This window comes from Puma concolor, chromosome B1 (assembly GCF_028749965.1).
Source record: "Puma concolor isolate L17-30 chromosome B1, mPumCon1.1.hap2, whole genome shotgun sequence".
In the NCBI taxonomy this organism is placed as follows: domain Eukaryota; kingdom Metazoa; phylum Chordata; class Mammalia; order Carnivora; family Felidae; genus Puma; species Puma concolor.
Window position 1 is genome coordinate 143,252,156 of NC_141670.1, and position 19,013 is coordinate 143,271,168.

At 42.0% G+C, this 19,013-nt stretch overlaps 1 protein-coding gene across 1 annotated transcript in view; it reads right to left on the reverse strand.

Moving 5' to 3' along the window:
- FRAS1 (Fraser extracellular matrix complex subunit 1) overlaps nucleotides 1–19,013 on the reverse strand; it is a 438,063-nt gene that overhangs the window by 171,039 nt on the left and 248,011 nt on the right. The window contains exons 21-22 of the mRNA XM_086704782.1: nucleotides 4,124–4,276; nucleotides 3,702–3,848 (exon numbers count right to left, since the gene is read on the reverse strand). Coding sequence (XP_086560908.1) covers nucleotides 3,702–3,848; nucleotides 4,124–4,276 — 300 coding nt within the window. The remainder of the gene's footprint in view (nucleotides 1–3,701; nucleotides 3,849–4,123; nucleotides 4,277–19,013) is intronic.

Consider the following 19,013-nt stretch of genomic DNA (forward strand, 5'->3'; position numbering starts at 1 on the left):
GTAAATCTTTGCAATTAGTAAAATGTCTTTAGTAGAATATTATGATGAAGTCTTAATTTTTTACTCGATCAATATTTTTATTAATAACTTTAATAAAAACAAAGAAATCATGCTAATGATATTTAGATATGCCACATACGCCTAATAGTCACATTTTGCCAGAACAACTCAAACTCAATTTTAGCTAGTTAAAGCAATAAACTAAAAGGAATCAGATGAAATAAGCAAAACTGTAGGTCCTACATTTATTGCCTTTAACCAATTGCACAAATAAAGGAAACAGGAGGCCTGTTTAGACAGTAGTTCCTATAAAAAATTATCTAAGAATTTTAGTTGATTAAAAGCTTATTAAAGGTATGATATGGTGACTAAAGAAACCAACTCAATCTTAAACTGCAGAGCCTTGATATGACCTAAAGGTTAGCTGGACCCCCCTGCTTGGCATAGAGCTGCAAAATGAAGCCCAAATGCCACTTCCCCAGCTTAGAGTTACAGGACAATGCCCTGTCCTGATAGCTGAGAGCGTCTTGTGATTTACTTCCTCAAGCGCCGATGTATCTTCTTATTCTTGAATCCTTCTATGCAGGCCTTCATACTGGCTTCCAAAAGAAATGGATTTGTGCGTTTTGAAATGCTAGAAGACTATATGGAGATTTGGAGGGATGCAGCAATATCACACCGAGGATCAGGGAGCTTCCACCATGTCTATCTGAACCTTTCTTCCTCTTTCACTGAACCCCTCATCTCTTACCAAGGCAATGCACAAATGACCTTGTCCTACTCAGAGCAGTTCTGCACATACCAAAGCCCCTTGGGTTTTCAGCTTCCGTCTCCAAAAGAATGTGGGTAAGGAGCATTTTCTCCATCTTAGGATATTCAGACCACACATGGTATTAGTCATGTTGGTGTGGTCACATCTGGAGTCCCTGGTGCTGCTCTCTGAGGTCCAGGACCCCAGAAAGTGCCAAGAGGACAGTGAAGATGGTGGTAGGTGGACCAGTGAGGGAAGCAGAAATGTACTTTAACGATCACTCATCAAGGAGGAAGGGACCTCACAGCTCAGGAAGTCCACCCTCCTTGTTAAACAGGCTTGCTTTCTACCTCAGCTCTGAGAGAGGGTCATCCACTGCTGCTCCAATACTCTGTTGGCTCCAGTTTTGCCAGAGCAGCAAAGTGCAAGTGGGAAATGACAGTTAATTTCAAACTTTGGAAGGCAATAAGGTGAATGGGGAAGGGGACTTATTCTATACCACTCCAGAGGGGAGCATTGGAGGGCCGATGAGAAAGAACAGTCGGACAATGAAACAACTATCACCCCCTGCAATGGACCTGGTGTCCTTCGTCATCGGTAGAAGTCTGTGAGGGGGAGTGACACAGAATCTCTGCAGTGGGTGCAAGGTTGCCTCTGGCCACCCTGGAGTTCTCCTCCTCACCTCTAAAGTGCTACAGTTTCAAGTACTGAGAGCCTCATTTATCATCTCTTTTTTAAAGTTCCTGCCTCAACTGATTATCCTTGAATATAGAGCTCAGTATATAATTTCTAAACATTTCTATAACCAAAATCCAGACAGTTCTCCAGCTCTTACTTTCTTCTATTAATGCCTCCCCTTAATACCGGTTATATTTCCTTAAAAGCCCTTCACTGCACAATTTCTAAAATTGTCAGGCCTATAATTGTCTACAATGATGAGCATTAGATGGGAACACTGTTGATTTTTTTTTACATGCTAGAAACTCAAATATCCCAACTTAAGGGCATGCTTCATTCAATCTTTGAAAGAATGAACCTTAAGCTTTAGCAAAGGACTAAAGCTGGGAGGTTCTTGATTTAACTGAAATAGTCTATGAAATCCTATTTACATGGTAGCACAGAAAATGTATTTGTGCGGAAATCACCTTGCACCAAGGAAAAAGCTTCTCAGAAAGAAACATTTTGATGCAATGGTCTTTTTTTTTTTTTTGTCATCCAAAGATTCTATTTTTTTCTTTTGAACTTTTATTTCTGTGATTCCACTGCTGTGAAGAGCCTCATCAATCTCAGTCACCATTTCTCCACCAACAGTCTCTTGCTCTTGAACAGAACATGCAAGTATTTCATTCGTGTCTCTTGTGTTAGAGAATCTGTAGATACTGGTAGACAGTTGATATATACTGAGCAAAGTTTTTGTTATAAAAGCAAAGAAATTTTTCATGAGTCTGAAAAGGGTGTTTATCTCTGGTACCTCAACAGATGATGCAAAATGGTGAGTCCCACATAAATTCATTTCAAATGCAAATCCTTGCAAGCATCTCAGTAAACTAATAGTAGTAACTATATTTCTGTCTATAAAATATAAATATCTTAAACTGCTTGATTTTGCCTCTCATTCTGGAGGAGGAGGAGGAGGAAGAGGAGGAGGAGGAGGAGGAGGATGATGACGACAATGACAACAATAGCTAATCTATACAGAAAGCTTGTTCCCTGCTAAGATCCATGCCAAGTGCAAGGTACCATTAGACGTAGGTACCATTATAATCCCCCTTTGACAGAAAAAGAAACTGAGGCCTAGAAGTTAATTCACCTGCTCAAGGGCACAAAGCTAGTAAGTGGTAGGTAGGCCTTGAACTTTAGTCACATGACTCCAGAGCCCACCTTCCTAACCACCAGTCTATAATTCCCTCAGTATGGTACTTCTAGGACATAAAATTGAAATACCAACTCTGTATTTGTTGGCTGTCATTTTCAAAAGGAAAAAGTATAACAAAATTTTTTTGCAAATGACACTTTAGTGATTGAAATAAAGTAAGCCACCTCAGCATATCACAAAAAATGTTCCTTCATCTGTGAAGGATTTCCTGATTTCTTTTCTACTCCAATTTGCGCTTTCCCTCATTTATCCTCTTTGTTTGTGCCTGACACAAGTAATTAATCATATTTTGACTTACTTGAGAAATAAGACATCTATACAAGTAACTCTCATGCGAGACAAAATAACTACTGTTTGAACAGAAACCAAATGCTTTGTGGTATGTCCAGCCTTGTGCATTGTCAATATTCAACAAATATATACAGAAAACAAATTAAATCCAGACAAGTGCTTAGGTCACTGGTCACTGATTGTGTACCAGAGCGAGTTCCACTCTCTGCTCAGGATCTTGGAATTGAATTGCCGAGAGAAACCACAAGGATAAAATAGACCAATACTATTTTAAAAATGAGGTAACTAGAGAACAGAGAAGCTAAATGAGTGGCCTCAGATCACACAGCTGGTCCTCGCAGAGGAGATCCCTAGCCCAGCACCTCCCGGTTAGGCCAATGTCTGAATTATAGCCTGCTAATGGCATCCATACACCTTTGTAGATTAACTGTCTTTTTATTTATTTATTTTTTATTTTTTTTTAACGTTTATTTTTGAGACAGAGAGAGACAGAGCATGAACAGGGGAGGGGCAGAGAGAGAGGGAGACACAGAATCTGAAACAGGCTCCAGGCTCTGAGCTGTCAGCACAGAGCCCGACGCGGGGCTTGAACTCACGGACCGTGAGATCATGACCTGAGCCCAAGTCCGACGCTTAACCGACCAAGCCACCCAGGCACCCCTTAACTGTCTTTTTAAAAAAGTAAAGGGTATCAAGTGGGAATATGGACGCAAGAACTTAATATTTCCTGCAGTGACTCCAGAAGAGCAGGAAAGGAGAGAAATTTCATTTTTAAAAACCTACGCTGACAAGCACGGCCATCATCGAGATAGTGCCCGGGGAAGCAGGCGGTGCTGCAGGTCCCAAGGTGGGACAGCACGAGGTTGGCATCACAGGAGGTGCAGGAGAAGGGTCCTGTGCCCTGGCAGGTCCTGCAGGAGGAGTGACATTCTGCAGAGAAAAAAAGAGACACAAAGAGAATCTATGAAGTCAAACTCCTTTCCAAAGCAGCAGCCTGAGAGGCGTTAGTAAAAGCCCCAACTGAGAATGTTAGCATGTTAGCTGGTCTGGTTTACTGTCTCACAGCATGCTTCCCGCCTTCTCTCTCTCTCTCTCTCTCTCTCTCTCTCTCTCTCTCTCTCTCTCTCAGTTCAAATCTTCTCCACTACTGCCCCAAAGAGAAACTCGTGAGGCACCACCAGCTCCTGTATCCAGCACTTACTCACTTTTACAAGCTCTTCTATCTGAGTAGAATCCAGAAGGGCAATCAGGAACACAGTGGTCCCCCAGCAGCAGGTACCGAGCATTCTGGCAGCTCAGGCAGATGCTCCCGGTGTTGTGGAGGTCGGCTGCACAGTGCTGGCACAGAGGATGGCAGTCTGGAGAGGGCAGGGGAGCACACAGAAGGCATGGACAGCATGAGCACGAGGTCTCATTACCACACCCAAGGGCAGAAGGGATCGCAATTACCCCCGCTGCAGCACGGAAAGCAGGAAAAGAGCTTGAAGGCAGCATACATCAGGAAAGTAGACGCTTGGGACCTGTACAAATTGTGTGTTTGAGGTTTTTAGCAAATGGCCAGGCCCAGCACAGCTATTCACTTGTCATCCCTTTTCAACTCAACGACCTTCAAGTACTGGGGCGGCATATGATAGATCCTTGCTAGGAGTACAGAGAGAACTGTCAGACTAACAGGAATAGTACCATCAATATCATCAACATTTCCCCCAAGGGTGCTGAGAACTCTGGCCCAGCATGCTCCGCCCCCCCACCCCCGCCCCTTCACAGTGCTCCTGAGCTGGGCACAGCTCCCTCCACAAGCTGCCTTCTCAGGAATTGGCCTCCCAGAGTCTGTATACCTGTCTCAGGTGTTGATATGGAGGGGCTGGGGTTAGTAGAAAACTGGGTTGAGTTGGTGGAAAACTTGAGTCTTCAAATAGAGGAAAAGTTACAAGAAAGAGCTGCGAGTTGAAAAGTTGTTTTCATGACCCGATACATAATTCACAGAAGCCCTGCTGTACGAGTTGTGATTAAGGCTCTAAGACAAAGCATCTGGCATGGCCAACACGGTCTCTCTTCTCGCCTATAAAATAGTCATCCTTTAATTAAAGAATCTGGTTGCGTTCAGCTCCCGTTATTGATGAACACGTCCTCTGCCTCATTTTAGGTGGAATCACCCTTCAAGTCCTGTTTGCCATCCTCCATCCCAAAGGTGGAAGAAAATACACAAATCCTGAATTACCCACCAAAGTGAAAGAAGAGTAAAGGCCTAGGAAATGGAAGGTTAGACTTCTAACCACAGGCTTTTCCATCTATCCCTGAAGGATTCAAAGCACTGTCTGCACTTGCTAAGGCACTACTCAGGGACCTGATGTCTTGTTCAGCTCAGGGTCTTGTCGATAGAGATTGTGATCTCAAGCAATGTTTAGATTAAAAAATCCTTGTCAATGATGGGTCGCCTGAGTGCTCAGTCAATTGAGCGTCCAACTCTTGATTTCTACTCAGGTCATAATCTCCTGGTTTGTGAGATCAAGCCCCATGTCGGTCTCTGCCCTGACAGAATGAAGCCTCCTTGGGATTCTCTCATTCTCTCTCTCTCTCTCTCTCTCTCTCTCTCTCTCTCTCTGTCCCTCTGTCTCTGCCCCTTCCCCACACATGAGCACACAACTCTCTCTCTCTCTCTAAATAAATAAACATAAAAAAATCACTGTCAATCACTGCAGATAACCTGCCCCCTGAAATCTGTTTAAACAGGTCTTTTTCTCTATACCTTCAGTGATACTTAATTGCTGACCAGGTGAGATGGGTTCCCCGCAGGAGAAATAGATATCAGCCCCACACCTGCACCCACTCATTGCCACAAGAAGCCATTTGGGGACCTGCACAGCCACTCCAGAAGTTGAGCCCAAAGCGTCCTCCCCAAAATGCTGACTCTTCTGGGCATGTAAACTAACAGCCCCTGACCCTTCTCTGAACTTTGGGAGTTTCAAATTACAGGCAGCCTTTTCCCCTTATTAGGAACAATTTTCAATCCCTAAAAGCCAAATTAATCCTCATTATAGACCTTTGGTAAATTGTAAAGGAAGCAATGACTGTACTGAGAGAAATACGAGGCTACTTCTCCCTGATTCAGTGTATGGTTTCCATACAATGTTCTCTTTCTCTTGTGCCCTCCTCACAGTGCCAGGAGCAAAAGGGGGGATTCAAAAAGCTTCAAAAGTTACTGGAACAAATGGAGGTGACCGTGTTTGACAATGACCTGAATGAGCAGGTGCCCTTGCTAGGGTTGGAAACCGGAGAAACCCGAGCAACATTACTAATTCAAGGCTCCATTATTTGAAAAGTCACGGCCTCTTCCTCTTTCAAGCCAGCACTTACCGAGAGTTCTGGGCTCAGGCATGCATCAACAAGATCTGCAGGTGTTCAGTGGTCTAAAAACTAGTTGCATCTAACTGAGGCTTTCTCTGGTGTGCAATTAAAGGAATGAAAAAGAATAATCACCAAGGACGCTTTGAAGAGAAAGTAAGAAGATCTCTGGAGTACTTTGTGGGTACAATAAATAAATATTTATGAATTTGTCTGATCTTGGGGATCTCTAGAAGCTCTTGAAATGAGTGTAATGTGCATTAATTACTTCTCAAGGAAGCTACAGCTAGACTGTGGATGCTCCTTCCCACTCTCACAGCAGCTGCTTGTAAACCCTTGCTCCCGGCTCCAGGCACCACCCCAACCCTGCCCACCTCCTCCCACCTCCTCCCAGATTCTCTTATCTTCTACTTCATTCAGCCCATCAAGCAGGAGCACCTTCGAGTCCTTCCTGTCAGCCTCAAAACATCTTTCTTTACCCATTTTTATTTCATTTCTTGTCTTCTCAGAGGATAAAATGGCTAATTCCTCCACTCACATCCCTGATCCAATTTTCAACATTAGAACATTGTTTCAGCATTATTGCATCTTTTATCCCACCTCTCTTCACTCTCCTTGACCTCAACCTCTGAACAGCCTCTGCATCACCTACCCCTCCAAAGTTTTTCTCCACAACCATGCTGCCGTTTCTTGCCTTCCCTTCCCCACCCAACTTCCCTGCCTCCCTAACTCCTCAGCTCCCCAGGATCTGCTTCAACCTCCATGAAAGTGCTGTGGTATTGCCTTGAAAATGTCTCTCACCCCCTCTTATGACCAAATCTAACAGCTTCCTTTAATTTCTAACCCACCAGGAGATCTCTGTAACACAGGACACTCCCGGCCACCCTTCTCTTTGACCCCTGTTCTGCTTTCATATGCTTTATCCTGGTGCTCTTCATGGCCAGGTCCTTGTTCTCTGCCTCTGACTGCCTGATAAATGTAGGGATTCCTCACCACACTCAACTTCTGCCATCCCCTAATCAAGTCTCACTCTCTGAAGGTCCTAAACTACACATGGCTGTTTGCATCATATTTTGGTATACAGCTACTAGAAGCCAGTGGAAAGGGCTCAAGAGTCTGAGACTCCAAAATCACTCAAGGCCTCTGCCTCTGTTCATAGCTCCATGTTAAGCCTCAAGAAAGCATCAGATCAATTGCCAGACATATCACATTGCATTCTGAAGTGAGGACCCAGAGGCAAAGACAAATTAATAAATGACACCTGAAAATATAAAACAATCAAATGCAGGTTGCCCAAAGCATTGCATTAATGCAAGGAAGTTGAAAGTTTTCCTTACACATGAGAAAGTATCCCAATCTGGAAGTTGGACTCCCTCTTTTTGTTTACAACCTGTATGCATCCCTTATTCATTCATCCATGGTTTAAAAAGTCATACTGAACACCCACTCCTATAAATAGATTCATTCCAAAACAACAAACTAAGTGATCCCATGTTAATATATTCATGCAAACCTCCCATCCCAACTCTCTCACTTACAAGCCCTATCAGGAGGCCACTTAAATATGCTCTGAAATCCTGCTCTAAAGTCAGTCCAATCTGGCTTTTATTAAACCAACCAGAAAAGAAAAATAAACTCCTAAAACCTGGGAAATACTTCTGTCTTGAAAGGCTTGAAGTTAAAATCTCTTTATAGGAGAGACTTCTTTGGGAGAGCTCAAAATGAGTAATGATGTGCAGGGAAAGAAGCCAGAAACCAGGGCAAAAAGGGCGTGAGAATTAATACCTGTGTTTTGATTTACAATCCAATAAGTATAGTTCCTGAGAACAGACCACAGAACTCGGGCATGATAGGCTACAAGTGGCCAGTCCCACTGGGTACCACCTGTAAGCAAGCTTCAGGCTCAGGCCTGGGAGCCACTGAGATCTTCTGCCCAGAAGAGGGGCTGAATGTGGTTCAGACAAGAAGCTTGAGGTTTTATTTTTTGAATACAAAGTGAGCCATGGCAGAAAATATGAAAAACACTTTTACTAAGTATAAGTAAACAAAAACCACCCTAAGTAGCCCTCTCAGAGTAAAAAACTACTAACATTGACATTTTTATCTTAGTTCTTTTTCTGTATTAATTTTACATACATATCTCTTTACATAGATGAGATTATATTAAATGATGTCATTTAATATCTTTTTTTAACTCAATACCATCAGCATTTCTACATATCATTAGGAACTCTTTATAAACATCATTTTAGGGACTGCATAATATCCCAGTTTTAAATAAATAAACAGGAAATATACCATTTTTCTTATATAGTTGATCCTTGAAAAACCAAGGGTTAGACTGACCTCTGCACAGTCAAAAATCTGTGTACAACTTTCAACTCCCCAAAAACTTAACTACTAATAGCCTACTATTGACTGGAAGCCTTAAATAGGTGACTGTAATAAGTTAATCAATTAACAAATATTCTGCATGTTATATGCATTACATACTGTATTTTTACAATAAAGTAACCTAGAGAAAAGAAAATGTTAAGAAATCATAAGAAATGGAGAGCCTGGGTGGCTCAGTAGGTTAAGCATCTGCCTGCAGCTCCGGTCACGATCTCATGGTTTGTGGGTTCAAGCCCCGCATCAGGCTCTCTATTGTTAGCACAGAGCCTGCTTCTGACCCTCTGTTCCCCTCTCTCTGCTTCTCCTCCACTTGCTCTCTCTCAAAAAGAAAAGAAAAGAAAAGAAAGAAAATCATAAGAAAAAACATATTCACAGTACTGTACTGTATTTATACAACAAAAAATCCACATATAAGTGGACCCGCAGAGTTCAAACCTCTGTTGTTCAAGAGTCAACTGTACTTGAACATTTACTTCCAATTTGTCCACTTTCATAATGAAGGCCCAGATAAGACCTTTGTGCATTTTAGATTAGTTCCCCAAAGACGCTGTCAAGGATGCAATTCATATTATTATTACAGCTTATATTTATTGAGCTCTGAATATATATCGAGTACTATACTAATTATTATAAATGCATAATCTCATTTGCAAAAATAAAGTAGGTGGTATTATTATCCCCATTTTAAAGATGAGGAAATGGAGACTCAGAGGTTGATTTGCTCACACATGTCATCTTCACACTGACTTAGAGCATGTACTTTTAACCACTACAGGCATGAAAAACATGTAAAATTCTTAATAGGTATTACAAATTCCATTCCAGGAAGTTTGTTTCATATTACATTTCCAAGAGCCACTCATAAGACTGTTCCATCATAACTCTGCCTGCACTAAGGAACTGAAAAATAGTAAGGCAATCTTGTTTAATCTGGTTGGTGAAAACTGCTATTACATCATTGGTTTCATTTACATTTCTTTTATTATAAGTGAGTCTGAGCATTAAAAAATCTTTCAAACAATAAAAATGTTTAAATGCCTACGGTAGGCATGGAGCTTTCATTATGGTGGGGAAAAAAACAACCCTGGATATATAATTATAGTTGAGTGTGAAATATGTGTAATCAAACAATAATTTGATACATCAACCAATGAGTTCTTTTCTCATCCACTGCAAGTAACTATCCCCATTGAACCAGGAAGCATGGACCATCATGTACTCCCAGAGAAAGTTATCAGAATCAAATCTACAAAGATACCAAATTCCCAGAGTCCAGGGAACAGATGAAAGATGGAAGAAAAAAACAAAACTTTGAAGTGCATTGGCACTAACAGACCCAGGCCCTCCACCACCAATACAACCCCTGCATTCTTCACTTCTGTACCCAAGCCCAGAAAAATGCTTCAATCTGGAGAGGAAGAAGGGGCAGAGGCAGAAAGACCATTCACTTTACCCTTGCCTTCCACTCCCACAGAATAGGTTGGAGGCAGCCAAGTGGAATATTCAAGAATCCAACAGTAAAGTGGACTTGGACTGTGCTTCTTGCCTTTAGGAGGGTTTTTCTCCAAATTGAGACCTGCGTCGGAGGGCAGTAGAGATGATGGCACCGTGGGATGAGCAATGATAGAGTGTATGGCAAACACTGAGAGGCAGGACTGCCAGAAGACTGTTACAAACACTTTGTAAAATGCTAACAGGCTAAGTACCAGGGTGCGATATAAATCTATAATAGGGGTCCTGATCCAGTCCAGGAGATGGGAAGGCCTCCTAGAGAAGGTGGAGCCATGAGCCCCTAGTGAGGGTAAGCTGGACAGGATGAGAAACAGTCCCAAGAAGAGGAAAAACTTAGGCCAAAACCCAGGAGCCCAACAGAACAGGATGCCTTCAAGGAACTGAGAAAAGTTCAATATGGCTGGATCTTGAAGAACATACAAAAGAACCACTTAGGACCTGGCTGTACCAGTTTTAGAATACCACGTAAGTCATGGAAAGGAATATGTATTTTATCTCAAAGGCAATCAGGAATGGGTGTGTGCATGTGCGTGTGCATCTGCGTGTGCGTGTGCGTGTGTGTGTGTGTGTGTGTGTGTGTGTGTATTCATTACCAGTCTATTTACAGAGGTCTCTGTGTTTTTTATTACAGATTTAAATGAGAAATTGTTATATGGAAGGTAACTAGTGTTGAGAGAAGACATGAGAACCATAGCAAAGAACCAACAATCTAAGAAAACTCAGGCATACAGCAACTCTCAATATGAACCTTTCTGGGGGGAGGGACCAGGGTCCCTGCTGTTCTTTCACCTCCTCCCCTCCATTACATCTAGAAGACTTTCTCTGTTAATAACATTCCACTGTTGAACTGTTCTCATGAGGCTTGTGCTGGACTAGGCATAATAAGAATATAAAAAATACTATAACATAAGTACATGAAAGCTATCTTGACCAGGAATGAAGATCTTGGATTTCTTTTGAGAAGGAAGGCCAACATACCAGTGGTTTGTCTCTCAGGCATGCCCCGGGAAGACCTTTCTGCAAAATGTCAGCTTCTAAAATACCTTTAAAAATTAAAACAAAGTAGAATTTGGCCAAATCAGTAGTACCTAGTGGGTAGTCCCTACCTATTTGTTGAATGAAAGAAAAAAAAAAAGATTATCGGAGTTAAAATACTAATAGGTTGTAGGGGATTTGGAGGCTCATGAAAAAGGCTCATCCTGGTTTTCAAAATCCACTTCAGGCCAAGAGGAAAAGGGTGCCACTTGGCTCTATGTGTGTGACAATTTACAACTGCCTTGTTGGTTGAATTTGAGATAATGAAAAGATAAATGTCCCCACAGCCAGCCAAATGTATTAATTATACACTGTAAACATAATTAAGAGGTGGTGTGAGCCCCATATCCAGGCACTGCAGCAGATGACCATGTGTCCCGGGAAACTACTCTGACACCCGTCACTTCACGTGTAGGAAAATCTATAGGCATATTTTCTAAGAATTAAGCTAATTTAGAGGCAACTCTTGCATTCTTCCTGGTAGGTGGTGACCATCTGACAAATCCTAACTCAGATCCTTGCTGGACCCACACTGTAGGAACACAACTACTGTCAGAAATTGTGTCCTCAAAATGGCAGCCATATTCTCAGGCCAACAAACCAGAGTGAGTTCCCCTATAATCCTCCTCACCCCACCTTCCCTGCCCATTCCTCTCCCTGCAGGTGACATTTGGAACAATTTCACAGGATTCACTAGAGGAAGTTTATACTGTCACAGCTTAATTTGAACCAGGGCTGCAGTTACTATAATAGGGGAATGGAGTTTCCAACCCACCAATCTAGCAACCTCTGCAAGGATTAACGTCCCATCCTAAAAGCCCCATCTGTGAAGTAAGGCATTTGCATCTGACCTTGCTGTCTGTAATCAAAAAAGGAGGCTAACCTCAAATATGTCTAAATGGTGAGTGTGTATCCATTAATTGCTTAAAAGCAGCTCCTATTCCGTCTCTCCAGGTCCTAGCAATGCTACTCAGTAAGTAAATCTTTATTTGTCACGATTTCAATTACAGTGAAGAGTCTTTAAATATGACTCATTAAGGGTGACAAAGAAAGAAGAGAGACCCGGGATACATTTATGCGTAGCCTGTTTCAGATTACTGGTGTAGAATAAGCATGTGGTACAGGGTAGGGCAGATGAAATTCCAGCTGTTTGTATGTGTGCCTGCTTGCTAATGAACCCAATGAATTAGCACTTTAAACAAACAAATTAATGAACACATTACAAGGGAGACTGGAAAGGGAGTATTAGCTCGGGCTGAAATACATACATTTCTTGTTTTTAAGCAAGTGGAGGATTCCATTTGTTCCCTAAATATGCACAGCATGCAGACATGCTAAAAATTTAAATATACAAAAAAAATTTTTGACTCAGCAGCTGCAATATCCTCTAATATGTCACCCTGCAGCTGTAGGGAAATTACATGTGGTCATCACTGTGTGATGCTTTCTTCAAATCACAAAGGCTCTGCTTCGAGGATCAGTGAGGATTACCCACAATCATGATGGATGGAAGCACACGGCAGTGAAATGACTTATTTCACGTCTTTGGAGCGAAGTCAAAAAAGCTTGAAGATATTAAAGTAAATGCATACTGTCAAAGCAATGGCTTTGGATGTTGGTTTTATGGGGCAGTGACTCCTTAGCTGATAAATAATGACCTATAAAGACAAATTTAGACACACAGTGAGTTTTTAATAATGTCCTGTCAGTCGATTAGGTTCTTAATGCAACCACATTAAATGCGTTTGGAAGCGGTTAAAATAATCAGCACTTGTGGCTGTTCCTCATCAGGCGAAACAGAAATGATTTCTTGCCAGAACTCGGGGCCCTTAAAGTGCGTATAGAATTTGAATTCAGATGCCACCTTTAAAACTGACGAGGTACTACTTGTGAGATAGTACAGAAGAAATCCACAAAATAACATACAGATGGCGGAAGGGAAAAAAGCACCCTCTCTTTCCCCACAGATTGCTTTGTCCTAGCCCACCAGTGAGTGAGCTCTTACAAACCCTGTGTTCTTTTTGTAGCAGCGAGAGGCAGTGCCAGATGGACGGAGCACAGCTCTCTGCTCAGTTCTGGTGCCAGTTCTTGCTGCCAACAAGGGGTCATGAGAACCACTCCTCCGTGTATGACGATGCCTCCTACCTAGCCTTCCAAAAGCTCATGCTTTGCTCTTGGTTTACCTCCCCAACAAGAAAACGTTCACTTCAATGAACATTTATGGAATGTGAGTTGGGTGTGAGGCACTGTGGAAGTTACCTCAGGAGACAGAGCATTGAGTCAGATGCTGCATCTTCCCCTGAGATGCTCATGACAGGGTCTACTTTAGGAAAGCCACACCTGAAATGCAACATATATTTAAGGGGGACCAGAGAATATTTTATCCAAAGAGAATAGGAAGGACTTGAACTTGGTGAGATGCGGCAGTGATTGGAATGTGCAATAGGGCAGGGTGGAAGCAGGGTAACTCAACTGTTTTTGAATTACCCTGATTGAAAAATCAGTAGTGGGTGGACAGGAAATTCAGCAGATGGAAGAAATGGACCTGGTAGATTAAGGGAGATGAAGATGGGTAGTTTCCTTTGGAGCTTTTGAGTATGGTGCTCCTGTGCAGTAGCTGTCCAGGAGGTAGACATGTAAAACTGAGGGCCTGGAAATGCCCATCATGTGTGCACTAAACATGGGCTCCGAGGAGAAAACAAAAATGAGGACTGGATTGAGGCTGGGAGGGATGCTGCGGTCCCAGAGGAAAGGGGCTGGGGGACGAGGGGAGGGAGGGAAGGAGGGGGGGAAATGAGTAACAAGAAGAGGAAATAACTGCCTGGAAAGACCAGTTCACAAGGGTGATGCACAGACAGGCTCCAGGCCACAGATGGAGGAGCCAGGGTGAGGGGGACTCCTTTCTCGGAGAAAGTAAGGAAAAAGAAGTATCTAAAAGAAGATGCAGAGACACTTGAGGAGAAACGTGAGGGACAGTTTTTGTTGTTGTTTTTATCAGATCATGTTATTCTTTTGAATGAGAAAGAAAGCAGAAATGTAAACTGATCTGAGTGTGATTGGAGTTGAGGGAAAGTGGGGACAGTGCGCAAGAAAAGGCCAGGGTGGGCAGGATGACAAAACACCAAAGGGAGCTCCAAATAGTACAGTTGCTGAGAAGCAGAGAAGGTCTTACTGGACAGAGGCTGGTGACATGTGCTCAGCTGTGTGCCCTCTGATGTAGCCCCACTTCAATGCCCAGCTCTACTACTTCCTGGCTGTGAAACACTGACTAAATTGGTTAATGTCCCTAGTCTCAGTCTCCTGGGCTATAAAATGGAGATGCTACCAATCATAGGACTGACCTCAAAGGTTTGCAGTCAGGATTAAATGAGATAATACACGTGAGGAGCTGGCATGTAGTAAATGCTGAAAAATGTTGGCCACTATTTTTAAATTAAAAAAAATTTTTTTAAGTTTATTTAGTTTTTAAAAGAGAGAGAAAGAGAGAGAGGGGGTGGGGGAAGGATAGAGAGAGAGGTAGACACAGAATGCAAAGCAGGCTCCAAGCTCTGAGCTGTCAGCACAGAGCCTGACATGGGGCTCAAACTCATGAGCTAAAGTCAGACGCTCAACCGATTGAGCCACCCAAGCACCCCACTTAAATTTTTTTTAATGTTTTTTATCTTATTTTATTTTATTTTATTTTATTTTATTTTATTTTATTTTATTTTATTCTATTCTATTTATTTCGAGAGAGAGAGACAGAGACAGAGTGTGAGCGGGGGAAGGGCAGAGAGAGAGGGAGACACAGGATCTGAAGCAGGCTCCAGGCTCTGAGCTGTCCACACAGAGCCCAACGCAGGGCTTGAACTCACGGACTGTGAGATTGTGACCTGGGCTGAAGTTGGCACTCAACCGACTGAGGCACCCAGGCGCCCCCATTGGCCACTATTCTTTATCCGCTGTAGGCCCAGTCAGAACTGACACTGGTACTGATGGTCACGCCTACATCTAAATCACTGTTTTTGCCTATAGCATGTAAACCACAGAGATTTACATGTGTGTAAGAAACATGGCTAAGTGCAGCCTTAGCAATCTTGCTATCTTTAGTACTGAGAGGATGACCTGTGGGTCTAAATTCAGTTGTGTTCTTTGAGCAAGACTGTGGCTTGCAGTTCTTATGAAGACAACAACAGTCCTGATTTCATTGGGAGCCCTGCCAAGTAGAAGGTTTTTAAGTAAGGTCTTTCTGTTATTACTAAAGCCAGGTAAGATATTATTTAGTAGAAGTCACATGAAGGAGAATATACAAGTTCTTCCTTTTTTTTTTTTTTTTTTTTAATTTAGGAAGGCCCCAATTTAAGCATAGGTCATGTTCTTTTTTTTCTTTTTTTTTTTTTTTTTTCTGGAAGGAAAAGTAAAGAAGAGAAACACCTTGAAATATTCAATCATCCTTCAACAGACAGGGTGGTCTCTTAAATAAAACACAAATTGGGAGAACAAGGGAGAGACAATCACTGAAAGTTCTGGAGAGAGACTGGATATGCAATTCATAGTTCAAGCAATAGGAGATAGGCTGACAAGATGAGGAATAAGAAAAGAAAGTGAATTGCCAAAGAAGAAGATAAGGAAAATAAAGCAGCAAGTGTTTAAAGAAAAAAAAAAGATACTAGAAAATTGAAAAAATATAGAGATAGAAGAATTGGACCAGATGGAATGAAGTGGAAGGCGAACAAGAAAGAGATAAGAAGCAAAAAATGGGTCACACTAAGAAGAAAGACCCTTGACATAATTACCATGTGAAGCATTAGAAGGGATTATCGTAATCATTAGGGCGCCAGATTCGAGTCATGTATTTACACAGCATTTCTTGATCACCATCTATGTGCCAGTCCATCACTGCACTGAGAATTCCCACAGAATAAGAATTCCCACCTCTACAGCAAGGTTTCCTGGACGATCAAATGAAAAGATAAATGAGAAAATGTTTTGAAAAGTATAAAACTCCAGAAACACACCAATGTTACTATTAACAATAACTTGAGAAACAGACCTAGTCCCAGCTGAAACCCTGCATCTCATACTTAACCCCTGATGGGCCAGGCGGTAAATCCACCTCCTGCTGGTTACTGCCCAGCTCCACGATAGGAAATGGCCACTCAAATTAAGGAAAACAAACATAATGGAACACCAGTTAGCCATTACAAATGATGATAATGTGGATTCTTCCAATATTTGCCAACACACGGAAATACATAAATTAAAGTGATATTTAAAAGAAATGAACAAAGAAATACATAGGTGCTGACTACAACTATAAAAAAATGCAACGTATCCACTGAAAAAGATTAAAGTGAGGGGCGCCTGGGTGGCTCAGTCAGCTCAGGTCATGATATCTTGGTTCGTGAGTTTGAGCCCCGCACTGGGCTCTCTGCTGTCAGCACAGAGCCAGCTTTAGACCCTCTGTCCCCCATCTCTCTCTCTCTCTTGCACTATTGTAATCTCTCAAAAATAAATAAACATTTAAAGCAAATGCAGAATGCGGGGCACCTGAGTGGCTCATTTGGTTGAGTGTCCAAATTCATCTCAGGTCATGATTTCACAGTTCATGCCTCACACTGGGCTTGCTACTGTGAGCTTGTCAGCTCAGAGCCCACTTCAGATCCTCTGTCCCCCTCTCTCTGACCCTCCCCAACTTGTGCTTTCCAAAAATGAGTAAATAAATATTAAAAAAAATAAAGTAAATGCAGAATGATATAAATTATTAAATCTCAATGTGCATCAATGTTTTTCTTTAAAGTGTATGTATTTATAAGAATATATACAATAAGAGTACGTGGCAATCTAAAACAGCTTCCTTAGCATTTGAAACAGACAAGGAAGTTCTTGGAACATTCCCCAACAATGCTCTCCATCGAATCCTGTTACGCCAGTCCCTGTTAATCCACCTTTTAATCCACTAATCAAAAAATTGTTCTTGAGTCCCTATTGTTGTAAAACTATATTTAGCACCGTAGAGTACAACAAAATGGTTAAACATGTAGATTTTGGAATCACACTAAGTTCAAATCTTGGCCCTGTCTTCCTACTTTTGTCATTTTGAACAAATTACTTACCTTTCTGTGTTTCAGTTTCTTCAAATGTAGCATTAGTATTACTTTGGAGGATCATTGTTAATATTAAATGGCAAAATGCATTCAAAGCAATTAGCACAATGCATGTCACCTAAGAAGCCCTCAGAACAGTCACCTATTATTAGATACCATGAAAAGATCACTCACAGGAAATGTGAGCTAGTCAATGCCAAGTACTAGGTAACTGGTAGAAACAATCAGCCCACCAGGAATTAAAACGTGGGTCATGCCAAGAGGAAGCTGGTCCTAGAAAGGATGGAATCATGGGGAATAGATGGGCAGGATTTTGATGATCAAAATAAGGTAGTAACTGCTTCATGTTTATAGTGTGTTTCTCTCACCTTCCTTTCAGTTTGTAGTTGCAGGAGCAGTTACAGCAAGATGTAGGGCAGTGCTAACGCACCTGCCCCACATGCAGAAGCTGGTGTCAAACAAGAACTGGCTCTCACCTCTGGCTTCAAGCCATGGTGCATGGAGGCAGAGAGCCGGCACACTGGCTCACACAGGGCTTCTTCCCAGCTCTTTAATTATGTTCCACTTGAACTTGGGTTTTCATTGCTCGATGTTGGAGTTGTATCAGCTTATTCTAAAACAGGCATTTGTTGCTCCTTTAATTTGTGCATTTTAACATTTTCACCATTTTTTAGGGCTCCCATCTTTCAGAAATGATGACAATAAATGGGGGAAATCATGGAGGGACTCAAAAGTTTTTCTTTTTATGATTTGGAAGAAAGATGTTAACAGGGCTTCTAATCAGTCCACAAATGGCTTCAGTCAGGTTCAGAGAGCAAATACTTCTCAGACCTAACACTGGAAGATGATTATTGAATGCTCTTTGGTGCTCTTCAACAAGCAAGAGAGTGGCAAACCTGAGCCCTATTGGTGACCTTCTGCTTGCCCAGAGGACAGAAGGAAGGAAGGAAGGAAGGAAGGAAGGAAGGAAGGAAGGGAGGGAGGGAGGGAGGGAGGGAGGGAGGAAGGAAGGAAGGAAGGAAGGAAGGAAGGAAGGAAGGAAGGAAGGAAGGAAGGAAAGGAAATCCATAATCTGAGTATTGGTTCATTATTTCACTTTACCTTTAGGGAGTGCCAATAAATTGTCAAATGTATTAACATCATTGCAGGACTTCCCAAAGACTGTTCTGCAAAACACTCATCAGCTCTGAGAGGCTATAACAAATAAAGGGGAGGGGTCTGCAATGAAATGTGTGAGAAATGGTGCCCAGTCTCCTTCATTTTAGAAATTCACAATGCACATCTGCTTTTTTAAGGTTCTAAGAAATTCTGCAATAAAGAATAGTGCTTCACTTTATTTAACTGAGAGTTTCGCAAATTCACTTAGCCAGGAGTCTTTTTTTGCATGCAATACCTATTAACCATTGTTTAAAACTTGAGTCCCATGGAATACAATATGAAAATGCTCAGAATAGGGGAGCCTGGGTGGCTCAGTCGGTTAAACGTCTGACTTCGGCTCAGGTCACGATCTCACGGTCCGTGAGTTCGAGCCCCGCGTCGGGCTCTGGGCTGATGGCTTGGAGCCTGGGGCCTGCTTCCGATTCTGTGTCTCCCTGTCTCTCTGCCCCTCCCCCGTTCATGCTCTGTCTCTCTCTGTCTCAAAAATAAATAAAAAAAAAAAGTGTTAAAAAAAAAAAAGAAAATGCTCAGAATAATATTTCTTTACTGACACTTGTCTTCTTTT